Source organism: Schistocerca gregaria, chromosome 8 (genome assembly GCF_023897955.1).
Source record: "Schistocerca gregaria isolate iqSchGreg1 chromosome 8, iqSchGreg1.2, whole genome shotgun sequence".
Classification (NCBI taxonomy): Eukaryota; Metazoa; Arthropoda; class Insecta; order Orthoptera; family Acrididae; genus Schistocerca; species Schistocerca gregaria.
The window spans coordinates 482,279,430-482,298,859 of record NC_064927.1 but is presented as its reverse complement, the minus strand read 5'-3'; the positions used below and the strand labels follow the sequence as shown (position 1 = coordinate 482,298,859).

At 42.2% G+C, this 19,430-nt stretch overlaps 1 protein-coding gene across 1 annotated transcript in view; it reads left to right on the top strand.

Moving 5' to 3' along the window:
• Positions 1-13,060, top strand: part of LOC126285257 (uncharacterized) — a gene marked incomplete at its 5' end in the record, with an annotated part of 554,477 nt that extends 541,417 nt beyond the window's left edge. The window contains 2 exons of the mRNA XM_049984551.1: positions 7,505-7,638; positions 12,944-13,060. Of these exons, the coding sequence (XP_049840508.1) occupies positions 7,505-7,638; positions 12,944-13,060 (251 nt within the window). The remainder of the gene's footprint in view (positions 1-7,504; positions 7,639-12,943) is intronic.
• Positions 13,061-19,430: the final 6,370 nt, after the last annotated feature.

Below are 19,430 nucleotides of genomic sequence, written 5' to 3'. Positions count from 1 at the left end.
TTTCATTATATACCATTTGAAAGAATGAATGTAGCACCTAAACCCTTTCAGTGTGAGAGCATAGACGCTGGAATTCCTATGACATCTCGGGGAACGGCGCTGTCAGAAATAAAGGTGTATAATTATGGTTTGACGTCTGATCAATGACGAAGTCATTTGAGACGGGAAACAAACTCTGGTAGGAGGAGGATGGTTAAGGTCTTCGGCCGTACCCATTCAAAGAAATCATCGCACCTTCTGTCTCGATCAATTTAAGAGGAAATTATGAAAAATTTTGCTCTGGATGGTCGGACGAAGATTTGAACAGCGGTTCTCCCGAATGCAAGTCAAATGTCTTAGCACTACAACTTTTCTCTATAGGCTCCTATTAGAAACAGATGGCACCAGAGGATCATGTGACAAATTATTTGGCGAAATTTCATATCTTCGAAATTAAATACTTGGATTTAAGGAATAATGTATATTATTGACACTTACGTAGCAGCACCGCCTGAGAAGGAAGATCTTAAAAATCAATCACTTGAATTTTTCAGTGGTATTTTCTCATGACATATATATTCGGTTTCAAATAAAAAAAAATACATGAAATCTGCTGTACGAGACTTATTACAGTTGACGTTGAGTTACTTAGTATAGCTTATGGTGACTTACTCTGACGTATTCAGTGCCGTACTATTGTAAATAACAAAAACTAAAGCTGTTGCAAGCACTGAGTGACTTTATTTTCCACAATACAAATATTTCTAAAAATACGTTTCATAAAGAGTCAGGCATGTTTACCTGGTTTTGGAGTACTATCAGTAGGAGGAAGGTACTGTAAAAATTCACAGGCTTGTTGGAAGGGTGAGACAGAGTAATAGAAATGTTGCCAAATCATCGGTGGCGGAACACGAAGCAGGACACCTCACATCTCTCAAGAACGTGCTTTAAAATCTCAAGGACCTGTATTTCAGTGCAGAGTCCACCTCCCTTACAGGCCCTACGTAATTGTCCCACTGAAGTCATGCTGATAAAGTTACATTCGCACAAAGGCGTGGAAGCATTTACTTTTCACCCGCTGCATCCGCGAATGGAACGGGAGCATACCTCACTACATCGTCCACTAAAAGGCGTTCTCTACTACGCAGTTTATAGTGAATAAAGCAGAAAAATTAGATTATAAAAATCCGGTCTAATATCAACCCCCAGAGGAATAAAAACAATTTGAATACAAACACAACAAAAAAGAAGCCTTCAAAGGTTTTAAAAAAAATCTTTAAGAGACAATAGCAACGATCGAAATGACAACTTGTAGGTGTACCTCACTATAAAATTAACCATACACGTCGGCACGATTGCACTATTTTAGGCAGCGGCATGATGATACCGTGACCCAACTTTTGCACGAATATTTAGAGTACAAACAGTTCAGTTTGCTGAGCTTGTACAAGTTTGAAACTGTCACCTGCGTCTTCATATCCTGGGGTGATGCCTCCAGCATTACCAAACTGAACGACACATAAACATGCTCTAAATAAGGATGAAATATAATTCACCAACGATGCAAAATCATGGCGTGAAATCCTGCAATATATGGTCATTAAAGTACGACTAGAATTTTGATCGCTAAGCACGCACATTTCAGTTGCAGTTTACGTTTTTACTTCGATATTCAAACTTCGCATTTCAGAAGATATATATTCACTACTGTTAATATGATTAGACTTCGGATGCACAATTTATAAGTGAAACATGAAAATTCATTTCAACTGCGACTCGTAACAAGTATTTCCGCTTTACACAAGTGGTCACCTTAACTACTCTTTTTTTTTTCATTAGTAGAAGTAGAATGGTCGGCTTCGGACCGGTGGTGACAGGGTGGGCAGGGGTCGAAACCCGACGCCCGGTCACCATGCCTCTCCCTTCCCGTCTCTGAACGGCCCATCCCAGATTTTTAAATTTTTTTAGACGAAGCCAGGTTAAATAAAACACCTTTATTCGTACAGTTGTGGAATCCTAGGGTTAAAGAAGGTATCTAAGCAGTGAAAACGAAATTAAAAGATAAATACTACGCGGAGGCCACCGTTCTGGTCGAACCCGCATTGCCGGCCGCAGTGGCCGAGCGGTCTTAGGCGCTTCAGTCTGGAACCACGCGGCTGCTACGGTCGCAGGTTCGAATCCTGTCTCGGGCATGGATGTGTTTGATGTCCTTAGGTTAGTTAGGTTTAGGTAGTTCTAAGTCCAGGGGATTGATGACCCCAGATGTTATGTCCCATAGTGCTCAGAGCCATTTGACACTACACCTCATTCTACTAGCTATAAGACTCCCGCGCATCCTTACATCGCTTCTTCTTGGGGGTTGTAGAGGGGAGGGGGGTTGGAGGCAATTCGTAAAATAGCCTTTGTTAACAATGTGTGTGTGCAATAAACATAAGCGCATCCTTAAAACAAAAAACTGAAAGTAAGTTAAGATGAGAGACGCCGTGGACAAAAAAAAATAATTTCTCCTAGGGCACTTCAGTTCCACTGAACAATTTCCATTAAAAACGGAAAGCCTGTGGAAAAACCTAGTTTTCAGATGCAGTTGCACGATTGGGACTAAAAAAGTAAATTGTTCATTAATATGAACACTATTTGTCTGTATAGTCGTACGTCCGGTCAAGGACGTAGGCAAGGTTTTGTCAATGGGGGAATGGGAGGAGAGGAATCAGATTTATGAGAAAGGACCTTAAAAAGACCCACGTTTCCCATTTATTCTGATAATTTCCGGAAAGAATAATAAACCATTTTATTCGGCAATGATTTCAGAGTTTTCACCGAGCGGAGATATAACCACGGTACCTAGGACTGGTTTTTGGAAAATCTCTATGAAGTAGTCATGCTCCAGTCTCCCTTCACCCTGCAAGATCTCCTTACACGCTATTTTAGTCTGGATTTGAGTTAAGGAAGGTGATCATGTACATCGACACGACTACTCTTCAATTGACATTTAAGTGCTTGGCAGAGGGTTGTAAAGGAACTGAAAATATTGTGATTTAATCGCAGAGGTGCTGAAAAATTGTTCCAGTGGCACACCAGAGAAATATCTGGTAAACTTTTTATCTTTGAGAGACATAGGAACAATTTCGCCCTTCGTTTTTTATTTCTTGTATAAACGACTACATTTTTCTGATGGGCTGGTGGGATGTCGTACTGTCTAATTACTAGTGTGTGTGTGTGTGTGTGTGGTAAATGAATGAGTTAAAAGACGCAAGATGTGTTTTATATTATTTTCATCGCACAACAAGCCTTATTCCCATGCCTATGGAGTATTTATGTTAAGCAGAGAAGGCGAGTTTTAGATGGAACCGAAGATCTTCAAAACGGCGCTGCTCAACAATAGAGGTACGTGATTGTGCTCTCTACTTTCCTTTCGTGGCCGCTAAAATTACTTCCGATTCGTTTTGCCGAGACATTCAGAACCTGCAATCTTCTTTTTCTTATAAAAATACTAGTCCGATGCAAAAGAAATACTCTTAGATTTAAATAATTGCCATTCTTTTACCCAGGCCACGGGGAATGATAGAACGTACGTGCCTCTACTCTGGATGTACGTTCGCAATCTCCGAGTGTGTTACGACGAAATTATTTCACAATGAAAATTTCTCATCAGACCGCAACCACTCGCACGCGAATGTACGTACCCTCTGAATGTTATCTAGTCAGTCACGCGCGTTGTTCAAAAGCTTTACTTTTAATATTCAGTGGATTACATTTCCGAAATTAATTTTTGTTTATGCTGCAAATCGTACTTCACGCGAAGTATTTATTACGTAAGTTTCAGGCTCAATTTAATAAGAAAAAAAAGATTCCGAATAATAGAAATAAAGAATAACAATCAAACAAATCAAACCTAAATAAACAGAAAGAGGGAACGTTACAGGGTTCATCGAACCACAATCATACTATCTCTCTACCATTCCACTACCTAACAGCGCACGGGAAAAACGAACACATAAACCTTTCTGTTCGAGCTCTGATATCTCATATTTTACTTTGATGATCATTCCTACCTATGTAGGTTGGGCTCAACAAAATTTTTTCGCATTCGGAAGAGAAAGTTGGTGACTCAAATTTCGTAAAAAGATCTCGCCGCGACGAAAAACGTCGTTGCTGTAATGACTTCCATCCCAATTTGCGTATCATATCTGCCACACTCTCTCCCCTATTACGTGATAATACAAAACGAGCTGTCATTTTTACACCCTTTCGATGTCCTCCGTCAGTCCCACCTGGTAAGGATCCCACACCGCGCAGCAGTATTCTAACAGAGGACGTACGAGTGTAGTGTAAGCTGTCTCTTTAGTGGACTTGTTGCATCTCCTAAGTGTCCTGCCAATGAAACGCAACCTTTGGCTCGCCTTCCCCACAATATTATCTATGTGGTCTTTCCAACTGAAGTTGTTCGTAATTTTAACACCCAGGTACTTAGTTGAATTGACAGCCTTGAGAATTGTACTATTTATCGAGTAATCGAATTCCAACGGATTTCTTTTGGAACTCATGTGGATCACCTCACACTTTTCGTTATTTAGCGTCAACTGCCTCCATTCACACCATACAGAAATCTGTTCTAAATCGCTTTGCAACTGATATTGGTCTTCCGATGACCTTACTAGACGTTAAATTGCAGCATCATCTGCGAACAACCTAAGAGAACTGCTCAGATAGTCACCGAGGTCATTTATATAGATCAGGAACAGCAGAGGTCCCATGACGCTTCCATGGGGAACACCTGATATCGCTTCAGTTTTTCTCGATGATTTGCCGTCTATTACCACGAACTGCGACCTTGCCGACATGAAATCACGAATCCATTCGCACAACTGAGACTATACCCCATAGGCCCGCAGCTTGATTAGAAGTCGCTTGTGAGGAACGGTGTCAAAAGCTTTCGGGAAATCTAGAATTACGGAATCAACTTGAGATCCCCTGTCGATAGCGGCCATTACTTCGTCCGAATAAAGAGCTAGCTGCGTTGCACAAGAGCGATGTTTTCTGAAACCATGCTGATTACGTATCAATAGATCTTTTCCTTCCAGGTGATTCATAATGTTTGAATACAGTATATGCTCCAAAACCCTACGTGGATGGAAGGGCACAACTTTTTTGAGACACCGTCGTTTTTACCGACAGGGCTTTTGGAATAAAGAGATCTCTATTCGACAGAGAAGCCAGAACAATTTTTGGTGATGAATTCGAAAAAGATCTGGAAGTATTCAACATTACATTTTCCCAAATTTCCACATTTATATATGCGTCGTCTACTTCCTGCATTGTAGTACCTATCACTTTCTGCATTAAAGTATGTCACAGTAGACAAATGCATGATACTAAATGAGGAGAATTTGGATTATTATTTATTGATTATACAGGTTTTAGTGCCGGGAGTCCCCGAAGAAATGTTCTGCTCGTCTTCAATGCAGCTATTTTCATTTATGCAGTGTGGCTACAGTTTAAGCTAATTAGAATCTGTCAGGAAAGAGAGATATTCGGAAGGAATTAGGTGCGGTGGACCAAACCCGGCATTCACCTAAACTGAAAATGGAAACCACAGAAAATCATTTTCAACGTTTCTGGCGGATTGCTTCCAATCACCTCCTCCCCAGTATCCAAGGAAATTTAGTTCAGCGCCTCAACACGCAGAGCTACACACACGGTGGAGAAATGAGAAAAATTGGTTGTTGTACATTGTTTTTAAATAAAATAAAGTGCATCGGAACACAGATTAAATTCTGACATTGTATGTTTTTCCTTTGATTGTGCATGTTTAGTCATTTGATAGTGCATCACCGCATGCATATTTTAACATTTAATTGTGCATGGAATCGTTGGCGTCAGATTTATAGACTGTTACAAGACAGGAAATTGATTTTGGACGAAAGGGGAAGGGAGGGATGAACGATGGAGTCTGCTCAGATGTATTCTACACCTACATCTACATACATACTCCGCAATCCACCATACGGTGCATGGCGGAAAGATTCAAGCAGATCGCTGAAAAAATCCTGTAGAAACGGACTACAGAATGTGGCGTCATCACATACTCCTTCCGCTCTCCACTAATCCCTCCCCATTGTTCCGTATTGTAACTGGTTCTTCTAACTGAATACCGACCGGGTGACTAGAGTGGGTGACATTTTGCCATTTTGGCTACTAATGATAGAATATTGAACAATTTTTCTTAAAAGAAATGTTACCATCGCCGTTCGGGATATATTTTTGTTGATCAACGCGATTTTTGTTCGACACAGGCAAATCCAAGTGTATTTTTATGTACAGATTTTAATTTAATGTTATATATTATGATATTTAACGCCATGTTGCCTTGTGAAATGCTAGAACCCCAAAGTTATACTAGCCTCCAAATAGTGACATTATAATTGAATCAATACCCTAAGCTATCGACAGGCGTTGATATACATGAACGGGGGGCAGTTGAAAATGTGTGCCTCGACTGGGAGCCGAAGTCGCGATCTCCTGTTTACATGGCAGACGCTCTATCCATCTGAACCACCGAGGGCACAGACGATAGTGCGACTGCACGGCTTTATCCCTCTCATGCTCCCGTGAGAACCACATTGTCAACTAAATGTCCACACACCACATTCGTACTGCCCCCTCCCGTAACACTCATTACTCGCGGCAGACGATCTTACCGACTCCCGTAAGAGTTCGGGCAATGCGTGTGCATCAGCACAGAAGTAGAAGGTCAATGGCAGGTTAGCCTCAACTATACGAAGATGGTATCTGTTCTTTCGTACATGTCTATATAATGACTCCAATGCTGACATTAAACTGCTATAAGTAGGTAATTAGACTATTGTAGTAGTAAATAAATATTTTTAATTTACCATAACACTATCGGAAGAATAAAAATCGGGTGTCCTCTTCTTTTTTGTTACAAAGTTTTCAATAATTAGAAGGTATCAAAACAGCAAACAGCTAAAAAACAGTTAGCTTTAGCACTTACACAGAATCCAACAGCCACTACGAACTGAACTGATTAACAAACCAACTGAGCTCAAGCGCGGAGAGCTACTGGTCTTGCCTACAATAAGGATGGTCGACAGCCGATAGTGGTATGGATGTATAGATAGTTAAAATTTTTCGTTGGTCGTATTGAATATCTAAAGTGCGTATCCATTTTTCGTCGTGTGCCTGAAAATGAAAATATCTTTCAATTATACAGCACGGCAACTATGTCGTGTGTACTTTCAGTAATTTCATTTAGATGGTAGTGGGAGTCCGGACCCACTGGAACCCGTTTGGCTATGTCTTTCATCATGTAAATATATTTTTTCCAAAATCCTGACACGTAGATCCTCTGTGTCAAGAGTATTTATTTCCTGCCCGGCGTAGTCCACATATTTAAATCTGTTTTTAAGACGTTTAGTTACATGCCTGTAACTTGCAACTAGAGGCATGTTCAAGTTGCAGTCAGCTGAAACAGATGAGAGAGCTACTGTGTGCGTTTCTCCCACAGAGGTGCCTGACGACGTGCCGAGCATCTCTGGTGTGAAGCCGCGGTACCGCACGGGCGACACACTCAACGCCACGTGCTCCAGCACGTGGTCTCGCCCGGCCGCCACTCTGCTGTGGATCGTCAACGAAGAGCCAGTGAGTATCGCTGCGAAAGTACGCGTCCCATAACGGCGCACCTCCAGATAGCTTACTCTTCAACTCTATCCCTCCTTCTCTCTACAAGATTATCTGCCACCATTCTTCCTCTCTGTCTTTGGTTTTTTCTCTTTTTAGCTTCATGCTTCTTTTTTTCATATAATTGATACGCGTCTCTGGGCTATGAATCCACAGCCATCAGTGCAGATGCCTATTTATGTTCGATCTTCGGTGGGAAACTGAAATTACGAACAAGGAGGACATGGAAAGCGACTGCGAATAAGAGGTGACACTAGGTGGGAATGTGGCCTGGCTGAGGGGCGTGCACAGGTGGTCTGCGCATTTTTATTTAACGCTCAGTTCAGATGGCACAGTGGTTAACGCTACTGCCTAATAAGCAGGTGATCCCAGGTTCTAGTCCCTATCCGGCACACTCCTTCACTTCTCGCCGCTGATTCCGCATATGCAGCTGATATCATCAGTTCCTTTTCCTTCCTTCCCTTTACCTTCTTTTCTCCCCCTTACACCTTCAATTACATAATAATCTCTCTTTCTCCGTGTCTCTTTCTCTCACTACTTGTAATTGTAATAAGTAGGAGGTACGTAAGTGTTAAAGTGCAAGGAATAATTTGGACCACGTTCTAAGCACAAACTTTATTTGGATTAGTCTGCTACAAAAATGCCACCCTATTTATTGACGAATATACCTCAACCTTTAATCATAACATAAAACTTATTGAAACGAAAGGTTAAACAGTTTATATGAGATTGATAAGAATGCAGCCTCTGACACACAGAATTAATTAATAACTTTCACTTCAACACTGTAAGACGTACCTGTGATTTACCATTGTTGACATAAGCCCACTGGAATCTTAGAATAGTAGTAATAATTACTCTGGATACACAATGCACAAATGTAACTAATGAAGGGGAATATTTTTAGAGAGGAAAATTCAGGTCGTTGAAACATCGCTTTAAAGAAGAAACTGAAAGATTTACAGGTTACAAAAAATTGTTAATAAGATGTAATTGTGGTTCAACGGTGCAGGAACATTCTTCTGCTTTAGCACTTCCTAGATTATCATACAACTTAAGTAAGTAAGTAAGGTCCCCAACTGACATATTAGAACAGTGGGCAGTATTGGCCCTTTGTCGTTCCACCCAGAGGAAGGTAGGGTAAGTATAATCACTCACCATAAACGATAGTGATAAACAAACAAATGAAATTTTAGCAACGGCATGCAGCAATAAATGAATTTTCAGTGCCATTTCTCAGGTGATATACATAGAGACAGTATTAGGAGGAAGTTCTCACTAAATAATTTTCGCTGTGATTGCCATAGACTGACAGTTTCATAGACCTCGACATCGTGTGCCAAACGTTATTCACTCAGGGTAACTTCTCTCTAAGGCGATTCGCAAAGTTAACAGGCACTCCTCGGCTGCAGGAAGCTCACAGAGAGTAGAAGGGGACACGTAGAAGTCCCCCACTCGGCCACAACAGAGAATTATATAGAAATGTACCATCTGCAGTCCATTACAGGCGAAAACGCCCCAAGTAACTCATCACTTGTCTGTCTCTGCAAGAGCGACTGATCCGTGTAAGTAGGCGTACCGCCAGCTGCCGCCTGTGGATGCACGAGGTAAACGGGTTCTCGGAAGTTAAACAAACACACAGTAAGACAAGCTATCGATCCCGCGTCATGCCACGAGTCAGTTTCTTTTCGCTCTCATTCACACTCTATTGCCATACCTTTCATTTCACTTACCTCTATACATCTAGAGAGGACACATTACCTAACTATGAAAGGACACCTATCACGCATCTCTTTCCGACGTTTCTTCTCGCAGCGGACAAATTATTAGTCACCCTTTAGGAGGTCTCACCCTTACAGCACTTCTACTCGTGATAACATCCCCCATTCGACTGTGAACAGGGCCCACAGGTCTTTACAGGTACGGCGTATTGCAGATGGAGCCACTGATTGACGATTGGATGAGGTAGAAATACCAAACTTTGGGGATGTTGATTGCTGCATTTCTACAGTTTTTCTAATAAGTCCCAGGCATTTTCTATGACGATACGATCGGGTGTTTTAAAGGATAGTCGTGGTTCGTTAGCGTGCTGGTAATCCGAATAAGTGGGCCCAAGTCTTGGTACGGGAAACATTTTCGAAACGCAATGGAACTATCGGGGTCCTGAATTAAACAATCCACACACTGTGGATTACAAGCTCCAAAATCATGACTGTGGAACCGCACGATATGCCTCCACACATCTACTATGATGTTTCTGTGTTTGGTTCACTGAAAACGTGACGTTTTATGTGCCTCTCAGAATAATTCCCTTCTGTGAGGTACCAAAGCCCTTATCATGCAGTTACCCACTGCAATATTGGCTTCGAAACAGATTCAGGTAGACCATCTTTCACTGACATCAGCAATTCCTCTCATGACTGAAACCAGAGATCTTTGACAAAGCGTGACATTCGTCACCGATTCGGTCGGTTAGGATCTTTTTGTGACAATTGTTCTTATACTGCTTTTACATAGCTGCGAAAGGATAGATTGGAAGTCTGCGACAATATACGACTTCTGTCACAGTGAGCACATGGGCACTTGCAGACGCGATATTTCGATTCTGCCGTTCTATCAGGTCTCCACTTCGTTCCATCTTGTAAAGGCTTCATGATATGTTGCCGGACGCTGTGGCCGAGCGGTTCTAGGCGCTTCAAACCGGAACCACGCTGCTGCTATAGTCGCAGATTCGAATCTTGACTCAGGCATGGATGTGTCCTTAGGTTAGTTATGTTTAAGTAGGTCTGAGTCTAGGGGACTGATGACCTCAGATGTTAATCCCATACTGCTCACAGCCATTTGAACCATCTAGGGGACTGATGACCTCAGTTGTTAAGTCCCATAATGCTCGGATCTATTTGAACCTTGATATGTTGCTGGGCTCACTCATAAGATTCTTAACTGAATAGCTATAGCTCGTCACCAATGTCATAGGGTAAGATCGCACACGTTTACATTTATTTCGTTTCTTGTGAGTAGTCTGCAAATTAATGTTCATGGGATCTGTTTGTCCACAACAGCCCCCTATTTTTAGGCGCAAGCGTCCCAGCGCTGAATTCTTATAAGAATAATTTGATTTATATGGTTTCAAATAGTTCTGGCAAAATTGTCATGACACAAAGTTGCAAATCCGTAAGTTTGGTCGGAATGTGTCAAGCGGCTATTACATAAACTCATTCTACAATACGTAGTGAGAATAGGTGAAACCGACAATCATGCCTCTCGGTTTTATTAATAACCAGAATAAAGTTATCATTCTCAGGCTGAAAACCTTGAAATTCGGTGTGGGAAATAGTATTGATGTCATAACATACGGTGACTGACAGTAGACTGCTCTGCGCAATTTTTAACGATGTTGGATGTTTGGATTGAGTTGGAAGGTGCAGAGGCATCGATACAGAGCGACAGGAAATGCTGCGGCCGAGCAGGTCCGTCACCGGTGTTCAGTATCGCAGCCTAGGTGGCGTTAAGATTCTGGGATGTGGGATCGGCCTGAACCCAGAGGGTGTACGAAGCATTGTCCGCACACAACGATTGCTTGAGGCTAAGGTCTGGTCTCGGACAGTAAGAGCCCGCGTGCAGTAGTTGGGTGTCACGTTTCCATGTTTTCTGACTACCTTTGAAGGCCAGTATCTGCTGCATTAAATGAATGTTCGTTGCCATTTTTCTGGTGAGATCTATACAGAGAATTTTGGATACAGTTATCACTGAACAATTTTCGCAGCGATTATTCTAGAGTAACTGTTTCACTGTCCTCCACATGACTATGGGGCCACCACGGGAAGTAACAGACTCCGAGAGCGGAATGGTAATTGGAGCTAGATGAATGGGATATTCCGTTTAGGAAATCGGTAGAGAATTAATAATATTTCAAAATACACAGTTTAAAGGGTGTGCGAGAAAACCAATTTTTAAGCATTGAATAAAGCAGTGGCCAATGGCCTTCACTTAATGACCGAGAGAAGCGATGTTTGCGTTGAATTGTCAGTGATAACAGACAAGCAACATTGCTCGAAATAACAATGTAGGACGAACGTATTCGTTACGACACTGCGGTGAAATCTGGCCTTAATGGGCTACGGCAGTAGGCGAGCGACTCGAGTGATAAGAGCACGACATCACCTGCAGTACCTCTCCTGGGTTCCTGGCCATATCGTTTGGACACTACGCTATTGGAGAACCGTGGCCTGGTGAGATAAATGCCGACTTAGTTTGGTAATAGCTGATTTGAGTGGGGCGCAGACTCCATGATACCGTGCACCCAAGTTGTTAAGAACACACTTAACTATCTGGTAATGCCTCTAAAAGAGTATGGGCTGTGTTGGAACACACTGGATCATCTGGTACAAGTAAACCGATAATTGATTGGAAATGGTATTTTCGTCTACTTGGAGACCATTTGCAGCCTTTCATGGATTTCACTTACCCAAGTAACGCTGGAAATTTTGTGGATGACAACTTGCTGAGTCACCAGGCCACAATTGTTTACGATTGGTTTGAAGAATATTATGGACAGTTCATGCGAATGATTTGGCAACCCGGATAGCCCGATATGAATCCCATCGAACACTTATGGGACGAAATCGAGAGGTGAGCTCGTGCACAAAATCTGGCACCTGTCACGCCTTCACAGTTATGGACGTCTATAGAGGTAGCCTGGTTCAGTATTTCTGCTGGGTATTTCCAACGATTTATTGAGTCCATTTCACGTCGAGTTGCTGCCCTATACTGGGCAAAAGGAGGTCCGACACGATAACAGAAAGTATCCCATGATTTTTGTCATTCACGTTTTCTACAGTAGTAGACACAATGAGTTTTGAGACTGGCGCTTGTGGAGTAGGCTCCCATAGGAACCTGCCTGTCTCTCACGATTCCGTTTAACAAGACGTGGACCATACTGGGTAAGGTGTGACATGTTCTCATTAGTGAGAATTCTGTGTCACGTACCATGGCTAATCCCTTCTGCTCCTTCGAAATTTTTCGAGTGCATGGCAAGCACCAAAACTGACTACTTTTCAAACTTTCATTCTGTTCGAACCGTTTACGGGTGACCAATATGCACATCAACATCGCCAACTACTGTATGGAGGGTGGCGGAAGATGTCTTGTACCACTACAATTCAATTAGTTTCGCGTTGCAATCGCAAACAGAGCAAACGAAAAACAACTGCCTATATGACCATTCTCAACTCTGTTCCAAGTAGGAACGGCGTCTTCACTCCAGGGATTCCCACTTTGGTTCAGCGTGTGTCGTGAGTGGCTGAATGAGGGTCTCACAGATCGCAGCAACGATCTGCTGGCCGTCCAGCCACCCTCGATGACCGTGACCGGCGCCATCTGAGAAGGAGCGCCAAAAGTGAAAGAAGGGCAACAACGCTACAAATGACCGCTCAATTGAGCACAAAACGTGCTAGACTTGTCTTGCAGTGGACAGTCCATAGGATCATTGGTTGCATGGGGTCCGGGAGATGGCTCCGCAGATGGGTGGCACTGTTCACTTAACATCATCGGGCACATTGAAATTGTCGCCAATCATCAGGGTTGGGCGCAATGAAATAACGTGATATCTCCAGGAAATTCACGGTGTCAATTCCACCAGTCTGATGTGAGGCACCCTGGGTGGCGCAGACCACAAGAATCTATGGATCCAACCAGCCAAGAAAGTGTGTGCCATGGCAGTGCTGCCTCTGTTATGTTATGTTGGCTGCATTTTCCTGGTATGGAATGAGCCCACTAGTTGTTCTGGAAAGGGTTTGGAATGGTTTTCAGTATGTCGAGCTGTTACAACGGCCTAATGATTCCATAATGTTTCAAGGCGACAACGCGCAGCCACATCGCTCCCATGTCACCCGAAAATGGTTCCAAGAAGATGCAGGGGAGGTCCAAAGGCTCAGATAGCCACTAGCCACCTCTGAGCTCAAATTTGGCTCCGCATCGAGGGTACCTGGGATTTCATGGAAAACAGACTCCATGACATGGGTTCTGCACACGCGAACAGTCCAATATTGGCTGATGCACTGCAAACGATTTGGTGTCAGCTGCTTCCAGAGGAGTACAAAGGACTTGTAAACTCACTTCCACCGCGTCTCACTGCAGGAAGCAGTGCCTGAAGGGGCCCCATGCGATATTAGGTGCCTACCCCGTAACATTTCCTAAGTCATTGTATACGCAGACTGAAGCGATGAATGAAGCAACGTTGTTCGAGTTTAGGTGGAATACCAAGGGGGCTGAGGTATGAATGGATTGATAAGGGAGATGTACTGCGGTCATCGGTGCCGTTGTGCAAATTCACTGTGCCAGGGTGGCGTAGTGTTTAGCACATCTGTATGGTTAACAGGGTACCCAGTTTCGAATCTCCACCTTGCTACAAATTTTCATTCCTTGCTTCAGTCTGCTGAAATACAATACTGTAAGAGCTTTTCTGTCTTGCCAAGTCGATCATTTTCATACGTTACAGTCGGTCCTGCATCTGTTGATTTTCTTTCAGTCAGAAAAATGGTAAAGCTATTAAAATTACACCATACAAACAAAAACATCTGATTATTATACTGCTAGTTAATACGAGGTAATATTCTATCGCGGCTTACTATGCGCTTTTCAATAGCGAAATCACCTTTTTCCAAAGCTGTTTCACAGAGGAAGACCGCACTGCAGTTCCTTCTCTAAACCTTCGCACGAATGAAAAAATGGCTGACATCGAAATAACTGTCCAAGGAATAGAAGAGCAACTGAAAGTACTCAACAGAGAAATGTCCACTGGACCTGACGGGATACCGGTTCGATTCTACACACAGTACGCGAAAGAACTTGCCTCCCTTCTAACAGCCGTGTACCGCAAGTCTCTTGAGAAACACAAATTTCCAAATGATTGGAACTGACCACAGGTAGTCCCAGTCTTCAAAAAGGGTCGTCGAGCAGATGCGCAAAACTATAGACCTATATCTCTGACATCGATCTGTTGTAGAATTTTAGAACATGTTTTCTTGCTCGCCTGTCATGTCATTTCTGGAAACCCAGAATCTACTCTGTAGGAATCAACATGGATTCCGGAACACAGCGATCGTGTGAGACCCAACTCCCTTTACTTGTTCATGAGACCCAGAAAATATTAGATACAGGCTCCCAGGTAGATGCCATTTTCCTTGACTTGCAGAAGGTTTTCTATACAGTTCCGCACTGTCGGCTGATAAAATAAGAGCCTACGGAATATCATACCAGCTGTGTGGCTGGATTGAAGAGTTTTTAGCAAACGGAACACAGCATGTTATTCTCAATGGGAGACGTCAACAGACGCTAAAGTAACCTCTGGCGTGCCACAGGGGAGTGTTATGAGACCATTGTTTTTTTACAATATATATAAATGACCTACTAGATGGTGTCGGAAGTGATGCTGTAGTATACAGAGAAGTTGCAGCATTAGGAAACTGCAGCGAAATGCATGAAGATCTGCAGCGGATAGGCACTTGGTGCAGGGAGTGGCAACTGTCCCTTATCATAGATAATTGTAATGTATTGCGAATACATAGAAAGAAGGATCCCTTATCGTGTGATTATATGATAGCGAAATAAACACTGGTAGCAGTTACTTCCATAAAATACCTGGGAGTATGCGTACGGAAAGATTTGAAGTAGAATGATCATATAAAATTAATTGTTGGTAAGGCGAGATACATTGGGAGAGTCCTTAGAAAATGTTGTCCGTGAACAAAGGAGGTGGCTTACAAAACACTCTTTCGACCTATGCTTGAGTATTGCTCATCAGTGTTGGATCCGTACCAGGTCGGGTTGACAAAGGAGATAGATAAGATCCAAAGAAGAGCGGCGCGTTTCGTCACAGGGTTATTTGGTAAGCGTGATAGCATTACGGAGATGTTTAGCAAACTCAAGTGGCAGACTCTGCAGGAGAGGCGCTCTGCATCGCGGTGTGGCTTGCTGCCCAGGTGTCGAGAGGGTGCGTTTCTGAATGAGGTATCGAATATATTGCTTCCCCCTACTTACACCTACCGAGGAGATTACTAATGTAAAATAAGAGAGATTCGAACGCGCACGGAGGCTTTGCGGCAGTCGTTCTTCCCGCGAACCATACGCGACTGGAACAGGACAGGGTGGTAATGACAGTGCCACGTAAAGAGCCTTCCACCACATACCGTTGGGTGGCTTCCGGAGTATAAATGTAGATGTATATCAAATTTTACGTATTCCACACCTTTTGGAATGGCAGTTGATTTTAATAAACGCAATTTCAAGTAATCATTAACGTTATCCACAAATCAATGCTATAACTACAATGTTTTATGCAGGAAGACGTATAATTTGTATATTTCTCTCGTCCTTTGGTCATATGACTTATACAGAATGGGGAAAATAAAAGTGGCCTGGACGAGTGGATACGATTGACCGATATAGCCACATCTGGTACGCAAACACCACGTTTACGTCTGCCACGCGATCCACACAAGTTTAGAGCGTAGTGTGGTCTGTGTCAGTGTGCGTGGAGCAGTGTAGGGGTTATAGTGGTACTCACAGTGGAGCAATGAGTGTTAGTTGTGGAAAGTTTCGTGTCAAAAAAGTCGTGAAAACGGTGTGGTCAGTTGTTTGGTGAGACGTTTAATGCTGTCAAAGTGCTAGAAAAGAAATGCCAGTGAGAAAATGGCGTTAGACAGGATCTGTTTCGAACAAGTCAAAAAAATTCCAAAAGGCGCCCGCACAATAGAAAATGTTGCTGCAGTTCACCAGCAAGTGCCACACATCCGGCCAAACCTTGGAGCACATTTGCACAACCTTAACGCCAGTCAGAGTTGTTAGCAGATGACTGACCATTCAGGACAACTGATCTGACAGTGTGCGATTACTTTGTGCAGGCAGCCCTCAAGTCCAAGGTGTATCGCAGTAACCCTCATAGTCTTCTAGAACTGCAGCAGAACGATTCGGATGAGGTTGCAGCATTTCAGGCAATCCAACTTCGATCCGCCTTGAGCTACTAGCCAACCAGGGCCCCAAAGTGCCATGAGATTAAGGGCGGCCCTTTCAGCATCTGCTGTAGTTAGGATAGTGCTGTATTTGCTCTCGTCTGCTGAATTTCTTTGTACCGTGCCACTTTTTATTTGCCGTACCCTGTAATGTCAGAAATACTGTGTTCTGGCGGAGTTTTCAAATCGCTTACTTTTGATTTTTGTTGCAGCGCCTGGTATGTTTACTGTCATGCTGAGACGCCTTGATTCGATTCAAGTTTAAAGTTGTGTACACTCCTGCAGATATACATATCTAACATTAACTAAATGTTTATTAAATGGTTTAAATTGTATTTAGTCTGTACGATGTAACGTTGCCCATTTCCTACAAGCAAATCTGTTGTACAGTATGGATGTGCTTGTTTCACCGATGTGAATAAATATAGGTACTGTACTTAGATTTTTGGCAGCATAATTGTTTTGCTCACTGGACGCAATTCCCAACTCTTCTACAAGCTCTATACTCCAGTGGTCGGATTACACATTTTTATCGGAATTTGACGAAAAAGTTGGGACATCTATTGGTTATCGTTTGCAATTAATTACTAAACAATTACGTACACTTGAAGATGTGGTCCTAACGCCACAAAACACATTGAGATGCAGCACTACTATTCATCATGGTATAGTTCTGCAGCTGTGAATGCCCACAATACAAAGTTTTCTGCAATCCGGGTTATTCGATAGCCTTCTTGATATGCGAAACTGTATGACATACAGTGAGGAGGCAAACTTATGCTTGGCACCACCGCTGAGTTTGCTGCTGCCGATTCAGAGATATACATGGTGGTTCAGAAGTAATGGTCCATATTCAGGTGTATGACAGGAATGATAATTCGAAACAAAAAAAATAGGTAAACATGGACTCTAAAACGCTTATCTTAAGAGCTATGGGCAGTTCCTGATCTTCGATAGTGTGAAGCAAATCTCCTCTATTGCAAGGTCTTTGCTTTCCACACTTTGGGAAGTGAAAGTGTCGACCAAAACAAGACAAAAATGACCGGTAAACATGTGCTCTAAAATGCATACCTTAACAGCTATGAGCACCCATTCGGTACTTTGGAACACAGCTCTTCAAATGAACAAGTACCCATAATTGTCAAGGTATGCATTTTAGAGCACATGCTTACTGGACTTTTTTCTTGTTTTGGTCCATACTACTAATTCCCAAAATCTGGAAACCAAGGAGCTTCAATAGAAAAGACTTGTTTCACAATATAGGAGATTAAGAATATCTCGTAGCTCTTATGGTATACGTTTTAGAGCCCAAGTTTACTAAACTTTCTTGTTTCTAATTATCATTCCTGTCATATCCCTGAACATTGCCCATCACTTTTGAAACATCCTGTATTTACATGCGTACTTTTTTTTGTACTGTTATTGCCATGAACAAGAGGGAGTGTACAAAATACGTTACACACATTGCGTAGCATTTCGTAACTGTTCCAGAATAATTTCGAGAGATGATTTATACTTCACATTTTGACTTATTTCATGGACCTGACATATCTCATTCCCCTTCCATCTGCCCCTACCTTTCACCGAATGAATCATTAACTTGCAGTACTTGAGAAGTTTATTATGTCTCAGTGGTACTGAATGCGTACAATAGGTGCAGTAACATTTCTATGGAGAAGCCAGACTAATATGTTTATATGAAAAGAACATAAGCGGAATATGTAATAATTTGTGAAATATACATCACAATAGTTTTAAAAAAAATTTTATTTTGTTACTTTTTTGGTAAACAAAGAAGTAGAAACCAACTTTCGTTAGTCTCATTATTGTGTTTGTAGGATCCACGTTATCAAAGTTCCCATTCTGTGCAATCGAATAGTATGTCGCTGTCCAAATTTTATATTAAACTTCTTAAATAAGCTTTTTTTTCTTCGAGGGAAGGTTATTTTTAATTTGTGTTGTAACAAGAGGTGCATTTTCGTGAAGACATAACTGCAGTGTTCACACCACGTCAACTGCCAACAAGATTAATTAAACCTTGTAGTCTATCTTCTCTGCCCACAGAAACCATGAAAATGTTACAAGAATAAGTAGGATAAGAGGCGAACCAGCATACCTCACTGCAAGAAATTCGAAATATTATTTGCTTTTAATTAGATAGACGGTATCAACAATATTCGTATGTGTGTCCCAGCTAAAATGCTGGCGACGCGGGAAACAGAAGCCAGAAAGGGTCTGTCCCGTTTTCTTTACCAGACGAATTCCAGCCAGCAGGTGGGCTACTGCTGTTCACTGACAACAGAGAAACAGGCGACAATGAAATTAAATTACTCTGCATTGTTGTTCTTTCATAGCACAGTTACGTCGAGTAATCCTAGTTGGCCAGTTAATCACTCCGTGTTTAAAGGAAAAATCTTTGTGCTCGTGTTCCGTGTTTAAAGTAACAAGCTTTGTGCTCATGTGCGGTGTAGTACGATTGGAACTGGATACAGTCTTTCTTTCTCTCCTTTTACAATTTTTTCTTTTGTTTCGCCTGTTGGTTGACAATTTTGTAAGTGCCTTAACATGAAAAACAGTGAATAAAGGAAACATTCAAAATTAAGCGTTGTGGCATTTCGTAAATTATCGGAGAAAAAGAGACTACGAGAAACCAATGTTCTAAAAACGCTTGGCAGAGTAGAAAAATTTTCTCAAATAATGTTGCTTGTTTGACATCGAGTTCAAGTTGTACGGATGATATCT